At 34.3% G+C, this 8,655-nt stretch overlaps 2 protein-coding genes across 2 annotated transcripts; one reads left to right on the forward strand and one right to left on the reverse strand.

Moving 5' to 3' along the window:
• The first annotated feature begins 4,161 nt into the window (after positions 1-4,161).
• LOC112680827 (protein ALP1-like) lies at positions 4,162-7,544 on the forward strand. Its single transcript, XM_025551040.1, has 2 exons — positions 4,162-4,950; positions 6,583-7,544. The coding sequence occupies exons 1-2, from the start codon at positions 4,541-4,543 to the stop codon at positions 7,475-7,477; spliced, it is 1,305 nt and encodes a 434-aa protein (XP_025406825.1). The 5' UTR covers positions 4,162-4,540; the 3' UTR covers positions 7,478-7,544.
• Positions 5,106-8,125, reverse strand: LOC112680828. Its single transcript, XM_025551041.1, has 2 exons — positions 7,658-8,125; positions 5,106-5,832 (listed from the first exon to the last, which is right to left on the reverse strand). Exons 1-2 carry the CDS (start codon positions 7,860-7,862, stop codon positions 5,138-5,140), a joined length of 900 nt encoding a protein of 299 aa, XP_025406826.1. The 5' UTR covers positions 7,863-8,125; the 3' UTR covers positions 5,106-5,137.
• Between the last annotated feature and the right edge of the window lie 530 nt (positions 8,126-8,655).

The following is an 8,655-nucleotide window of genomic DNA, read 5'->3' on the forward strand; positions in this document are numbered from 1 at the left end:
AGCCCGTCTCAGGTAATTGATCATTTTTCTTCACTTCGGAGCAAATACGTTGAATGGAGCGTTTCGATTCTCCGCAAGCTTCGGCAGTAATGTATTGCGTTTTTATAAAAAATTTGGCGTCGATTTCTTCTGATTCCGATAGTTTTTTAAAAATATTTTTTGTGTAAAAAGCGGATTCGTTAAGTGCACGGAATATAGATAATGGCAAGCCAGACGACAGATGACAGGTGGTTGATATTGGTAGGTCCGAGTCACTAATGGATAATGAATGCGCGAATAGTAATATTGACAAGGCCACTAAGGTAATCTGACATTTGGAAAACAACTTTCGCACAGCGTTACACGGTTGATCTCCACGGGACCTAAGTATATAAGGGGGTTGGGAATAGACCAATATTCAGATGTGGTTTACAGGTAAAGACGCAAGCACCTTCACGCCACATTATTTCTTATATTAATGTTTTTTTTATGCTAAATAAACAGTTAAAATTTCAATTGAGTATTTTATTGAAGTCTATCCTTTAAAAACTTAACTATCATATACGATTGAGCGACGGCACGCAACAATTTTAGAATCTTGTAAAATTTTGCTAACTATGTTTACATAGTTTAACAAGTCATACCAAATGATTAAAGTAACCAAAAATTCAAATAACATAAATTGAAGACCTCCCGTGGAGATCGGTGTATGTTACAAAAATGAAATTTTTCAGAAGCGACAAATAACTGTATATAGACCATTGAAGTCGGTGTATGTGCATGTTTAGTACATGGTTTTTTTTAATGACGCTAGTTTTATTTTACCTGAAAAAATTACGTTCCTGCAATAAAAATTGAAGGCAGTATAAGAAAAGAATTTATTTATTTATTTTTAAATAATAGCTCTTATAATTAATATTGTTAATATTGTTAATATAATAATTAGTATAATAATATTTTTATTTTTGGCTACACAGTTGTGTGTTAAATTCGCGGTACTTCGGTTCCAAATAGTCCAACATCTTTAGTAGGTCGTTGGCCTTTTTTCGTCTATGACGCGGCCCGTCTTCACTTTTGGTAAATCTTCGGGAATATTCATTAAGTTGACTCCACGTTTGGCAACCTTAATTTCTTGCCAGTTCTCTATATCACCGTAAGTGAATTTAGTTAAAACACAGCCTTTAAGAAGCGACTGCATTGTGACCTTAATCCCTGTGACGTTACTTATACCCATTTTTGTGGTATTCAGAAATTGATTTGCCATTACGTTGAAATCAATAATATCTCCATTTTCAATGTCGACAACTTCGAATGGATTGTTTAGTTTCGAACTTTGGATCATCTCTTTTATTTCTGCAGGGACCATGGCAGCTACCCTCTTTTTCCTTTTCTCAATCATGGCGAAGTCTTGATCACAAGGCATAAAGCTATGTCCAGAGACCAAGAATCTACATTCAATACTTTTAAACCAGCTAGACGCTACGAGATAGAACATAGCAAAAACCAACATTTTGTTTTTATTTTGTCCAGCGCAGTTGTCGCACCACATTTCAATCTTTTTTTTTGATGTTATCCGAGATGTGACCACTTTTACAAAACTCGAAATGATTTCATTGGCTCCACGACTAGCGATACCTTCATGCCAGACACAATTATAACTTTTTCTTGTGTCACCGACGTGTAAACACAGATTGTACACTGAAAGTTGTCGGCTATAGTACATCTGGCTGTGCGTCAATGTAGGTACAAAAAGAACTTTTTCCAAATCCATACAAAGCACTAACGTATCGCTATTCGGCTCTTGAGCGTCCTTCATATTTTTGTACATCATGGTTTTCGCTTTATCCGTTTTTCGCAGATGTAATTCTTTTTGTTTAGTAGCATTTAAACCAGCAATCGTTTTATCTTTTCCTTGCATGTGCAACCGGTCACACGTCATACAAGTATCTGTTCACGGTCGCCGGAAAGATAAGGTTGGAAAATACTTTAGAAATGTACGGCGATAAAATTGAATAGAAACATTTGAATCAGGGTTCTGAATTTTGAATGCGCTATGCAATCTCGAAGTATTAAGATCTGGGCTGAGAAATTCTTATTAATTCTTATTTTTATTACGAATATAATGTGATTCTTCTCTTGGGAATTGCATCACGTGTAATATAATAGAGTTTCGCGTTTCTTCATGGTACTTTAGTTTATGTACATGCGAATTTGGATTCCTTCCGATGTTACTTATAAAAGATATCTCACCCTTTTTTGTGTGCTCAATTAAATTCTGTAACCGACTATTCGATAATGAAAATAAACGCATAAATGACTGTTTACAAACCTGTAGCAAATTCTCTTCGCCCGGCACTGTATATTTGATTGAACATTGTCTACGACTGCTATCAGGAATTTCTTGTTTTTCCTTTCTACGCCTCTGAATACTGATCAAGGAAATTCTGCTCAAAAAATAATCTGCTTGTTGTTTATAACGCAAAGACGCAAACTGTTTACGAGTCATAACGATACGATTCACAGTCAATTTTTGACATTCGTACGAGCATTTACAAACAACTAGTGACTCAGGTGTGCATTCTGTTACCGTTTTTGCTTTCTTCATATTTGAATAACCTATTATTGAAAATTTGTAACAAAAAACGAAAAACGAACAACGAAAAACGTGTACATGTGAGTTGTAACATTCAAGTTTTAACGTATGGACAAATATTATATACTGATTATGTTATCAGATGTAACATACACCGATTTCAACAAACGTCAACAACTTCAGATATATAAAATCTTTCTTGAAATCAATTTTTTGAATTCTTAACGTACGTTTATTCATACATTATGTACTACAATCTGTTGGCAACACTGAGTTTTATCAATTAATGTAATAAAACGGTTTTTGAAAAATTGTAACATACACCGATACTAAATCGTTTCTCATAGAATTTTCAAGTTCTTTTAAAATTATATCAAGCCGTTCAGGTTGATTTTTAAATACATTATAACATTATATTATAATGAATTTTTTGTTTTTTCTTTAATGTAGACGTTCATTATTGTTATTTCACCTTCTGGTGTAATTATAAGCGGTTTTCCTTGTAGTTTATAGATTTTTGTTTTATATCATTTATTTCATTGTAATTTGTAAAAGCGCCCGATATTAATATATTATCTTTTCTCCGTTACTTAAAAAATTCAAAGTCCACTATAACAATTTTTAATTTTTTAATTATTATTAATATTTTTTTTTAAAGCTATTAACCTGTCATATTTTAATCTAAATAAAAATCAAAAAATATCTAGGTTGAAACATTTTTTTCATTTTTATATAAATTTACTTAAAAATAGTGTCAAGCAAAAATAACATAATATATCATATAAATATAAACTGAAAATAAATTTCAAAATAACTTACAAATTTTATTTTTGTCTCTATCGTCCTTCTCGTCAAATCCGTCACAAAACACTCGGCAAATATTTATCCATGCACCTCGTTTTTTCTTCTTGTCATGGTAAGTTTTGACAGCGACATTCCATATCTCAGGATAGTTTTTTACCTCACCAATGAATAATTCAATGTCCACATCCTCTTGATTTACTGCCATTTGCACGATTTACGTATTAAAAAAAACATGTATAAAATAAACGTGTTTGCGTCAAAATGACGATAGTGTGCACTGACCAATATGATACAATGAACTAAACGACCGCAAGTGAAGGCGGCGGTGACGCTGCGCTGCGATAACAACTTGCGACAAAAACTTTGTCGCAGACGGACGCGCGTCACCGCAGCAATGCCGCTGTGATGTGTGCATTCCGCAATTAAATTTTGGGTTTTCCATGCCACGTTTGCGGTGCCGCAGCGTTGCTGCGCGTTAAAATAACGCAAGTGTGCACCGGGCCTAAAACACACACAATAGAAAAGAAGTCAGATTACAGTTAGCTATGTAGATACTGTCGCGGTCGGTCACGGGAAAACCCGAAATACACCATGCAATTATACAAATTTATTAAAAAGTTAATTAAAATATTTAAAATATTAAAAAAATTGAAATAAAAACTATCCTATATTTTAAGTTGGACCAAATTACACACGGTGTAAACAATTTCATCAAAATCGGTCCAGTAGTTTCGGAGATTATCGCGAACATACATCGTGACACGAAATTTTTATATATACAGATATACAACAGAAAAAATAAATTACCACAAACTTTTAAGCATATTTTTATTTGTATTGTTTGTATTGCATAATTATCACCTTGCCCATATGCCGCCCTGTGCGAATGCACTGCCCGCACATGCCTTCCGCTGGCCCTGATTCTAGGATATAGTTCAATACTCCTACTATCTATTTGTGCTTAAATATTACATATTGATACCAAATAAAATGTGTTAGGAGTTAATTCTCTTAATACCCCAATTTCTTATTACCCCGCTCTCCCCTACATATTTTTAACTTTTCTTGAAAATCTATTAAAATAATTAGCTTAAGGCTAGATGCACACTTGCGTTAATTAACGTGCGGCGCCGCTGCGACACCGCTGCGTGGCCGCAGAAACTCATGCACATGTCCGTTGTTTTAACGTGCGGTACCGTTGCGAGGCTGTATACAAACGTGGTGACCAAGGTACGTAACAATGCCATCAGTCGTATTTATTTTTTTGTTGGCGATGGATGTCTATCAAAAAAAAAACGTGCGATTTTCGCGTACATTGTATACAAAAAATTTGTTTTAAAAAAAAAGAGACGTTACTGGGTACATCCTTACATCGATGATAGACTAGCTAGAGGTGGCTTTATTACTTTGTTTTCAAGTTTACGAGAAAATCCAGATAAGTTTATTAACTACTTTCGTATGAGTGTTCAATCGTTTGATGAACTTGCAGACAAAATAACTGACATGATTAAGTCTCAAGATACATGTATGAGACTCTGCATACCTCCATTGGAAATGATAGCTGTGACTTTAAGGTAAGTGCATTTTATGCAGCATATCATTTTACTGTTTTGAAAATGAATTACCTAAACAATTGAATAATAATTCTATGATTGTAATAAATATTCAATTTTAACTCAAAAAGATTATTATTTATTAAAATTTAACAGGTGCAAATAATAATACAACATTTTAATTATGTAAGTTATTTTATGTTATTATTTATAAAGTTTCATTACTGAATAAATCCATACTATTTTCGTCACTGTATGTGGACGGGGTGGGTGGAGAAATGATTGAAGGTGGAACAAATTGTCTTGAATATGTAATATTTTCAGAAGGGCGAACTTGTGGCAACCGTGTATATGAAGGATGTTGAACATTTTGGAGTGGTGCATATTGTTTGGATATAGCCGATGTTTCAGTAAAAGGTACAGATGTATGATATTGAGGTATACTCTGTGGAGGTTTTCTCATACGTTTAATAATATTGAGTACTTCGCAGCGAAAGTCTAGTTTCTGGTCTTCGGTAAAATCAGATATAGATAGTAGAATACTTTCGAAAAATGAACGGTCTGGATTAAGTTCTTGAATGACTGGAGCAGTTGGAGTAGGAATTGGAGTGTTCGTAAAATCAATTAAGGAGGTCTCTATATCCGATTTGCGTTTTTTCGTAGGACGCTGGTTGTAGGGAGGAGGTTGTTCCGGTTCCTCTGGCTGGGTTAGCTCTTCCTCTATTTCGTCGTTACCAAAGCTGGATTGTGTTTCCGTAGTAGCACCTGCAGTTTGTAAGAACGATAATTGTCGGGCATAAATGTATTTTCTTCCTGATCCAGCTGCCTGTCCAGATTTTGTTTTGTTTAAACTTTTTTTAAAGTTGTCCTTGACATTTCGCCATTTTTTTATACAAGAGGTACCTGAAAATACAGTAATTGTTTTATACTATTTTTACAATGATTTTACAATGATGTGTGTTTTTTTTTTGTGTCTGTGTACAGCATAACTAGTCGAAATAATGCTTCAATTTCAAACTTCGGGGGTGGTTTCCGATAACAAAGTGAATATTCTTGGTGCATTATAGAGATCAAAATTAAACATTTTCCAACAGTTTTCAAAAAAATCGAGAAAAACAAAAAAAAAAGTGACGGAAAAACGCGAATTTTTACGCAAAACCAGTTTTCGACCAAATCGATTTTCTTATATGGTTGTAACTCAAAAACTAATCACTGTAAATACTTGAAATTTTCACCAAATGTTTATATTAGTGTTATATATATATATACTGTTAACTTTTCAAAATATTTCGATTTTTTTTGAGCTATTTATAGACCACTGAAATTTTCGATTTTTCTGAGAACTTTTTTTTGAAATGTCGATAAAAAAATTTTGGATAGCCAAAAAAACTTGAACATTTAATACAAGGTTCCTTATGAGCGGTTCTTATTTTACTTAAAAAAAATTGAAAATCGTTAGTCACAATTTTCAACTTCATTATCTTGTTCGATACGAAATTTAATCTAGTTGGTGCATTGGTGAGGTTTTGGTAAAAATTTAACTTAACTGTATCACCCTAAATACAACTTTTCCAAATTTCCGCCCTAAATAGTTGGTCCATGGTGTGAAGTTCTCAATTTTTTTATAAATGTATGTTTTTTCTTTGGTTACAGGTATTTAGGCAGTGGATGTGATCAGGTAGACTTACACTTATCGTACAAAATTGGACACACGACTATCGGTAAGATTTTAAGAAAAGTATGCAATGCAATTTGGGAATGTTTACGCGCGGAGACCTTTCCTGATTTTACACAAGAACGCTGGAAAGATATTGCTCGAGGTTTTCAAAAATATACCCATTTTCCGAATTGCTTAGGCGCAATAGATGGAAAGCACGTACGAATTAGAAAACCAAAAAACAGTGGGTCACTATTCTACAATTACAAAAATTTCTTTTCAATTGTGTTGCTAGCAATTGTAGACGCGAATTACAAATTCATTTATATTGATGTAGGAGCTTTTGGAAAAGAATCTGACAGTACAATATTTGAAAATAGTCCTTTTAATATGAAGCTCCAAAATAATCAACTGAATATCCCAGCAAGTCAACCTCTCCCTGGAACTGAAAATCCAAAAATGCCCTTCACGTTTATCGGAGATGAGGCATTTTCTCTTTCACCCAAAATAATGCGACCTTATAGCGGTAAAGTTTTGTCCGATAAAAAAAGGATTTTCAACTACAGACTGTCACATGCTCGAAGATATGTTGAAAGTGCATTTGGCATATTATCAAATAAATGGAAAATATTCCATAAACCAATCAACGCAAATTTAGATTTATGCATACTTTTAGTAAAAACTTGTTGTGTTCTGCACAATTTCGTAAGGTCCAGAGATGGATTTAACATTCAAGAAACAATGAGTGTAGAAGGATTCATTGAAATCGAACGAGACACATCAGAACCTACTCCGAGAGCTACTAACCAGTCAATCAATGCAAGAAACAATTTGGCAGATTATTTTGTTTCAGATATCGGCAGTGTGCCTTGGCAAACAAATTATATGTAAACTAGATACTTACGTATTGTCTTTATATTTTCTATTGTACAATTAAATAATGTATTCAAATAATGTTATTAAAAATATTATATAGATTATAAAAATAATACTATATTATTAATAATATTCTTAAAAATTAAATAAAACAAATATTATAAAATAAAGAACGAATTACATAAAAGTACTTACATATATCATTTTTATCCCGTTCATCCTTTTCGTCGAATTCTTCACAAAATACTCTACAAATTTCAATCCACGCTACTCTTTTTTTAGTTCGATCGTGGTAATTATTGTCAGCTATGTTCCATATTTCGGGATGAAGTTTAACTTCACTGATGAACAGCTCCATATCTACCTCATCAATATTAAATTGAATGGTTTTTGTTGCCATTTCTGTGATTTTTTTTCACAATTTTTCACAATTTTATGACGCGTTTTCAATTTTATGGCGCGTGAAAAAACGCACGTGGGTATCACACGATTGATGACAAAGTACTGTTTGCTGGAGTTGCGGTTGATAACGCGTGTCCGGTGAACTTGCGGCGTGACGGGAACGTACGGTAAAAACTGCACGCATGGGGACGTACGTCGCCGCAACGTCGTGTGCACCGTTTCATGCTATTATTAGTATTTCTAAACGCACGTGCGGCGCCGCAGCGGCACCGCACGTTAAAAATACGCAAGTGTGCATCTAGCCTAAAACGTTAACTTTAAAACATTTTAAACAACTAAAATAATATTAAGTTACTACTTCAATAGTTGAATTTATGATACTGAATTTATGTGTATGTTTTTATGTTCAATACATGACTAACAGTTGAATGCTTTTTATTTAAGTCTAATATAGTAAATTGTAAGTCATAAACTGTCGTTTGGAGGACGTGCTCGATGTCGTGGCGGAACTTCGCGGGAACGGGTGACTCGCGTGTCACGTTCGAGAAGTCGGTTAAGATATCGTCGAGGCCTCGTGAGCGATTGACGACGAACAGCGGGGTGTTCGTGCCCGAGGAGATTGATTTGATGACGGTGCCACGGTTGGTCGGATCAACGAGACGGCGGCGTCGGATGTCGACGAGGAGACCAAAGTAGTGGAGGAAGTCTGCTCCGATGATGGCGCGAGAAACGTCGGTGATCTCGACCGTCCAGTTGAATGTTCGTAAGAGGCCGAGGTCGATGTTGAGCGA

Source organism: Sipha flava, unplaced genomic scaffold (assembly GCF_003268045.1).
Source record: "Sipha flava isolate LNK unplaced genomic scaffold, YSA_version1 18164_pilon_pilon, whole genome shotgun sequence".
Taxonomy (NCBI): Eukaryota; Metazoa; Arthropoda; class Insecta; order Hemiptera; family Aphididae; genus Sipha; species Sipha flava.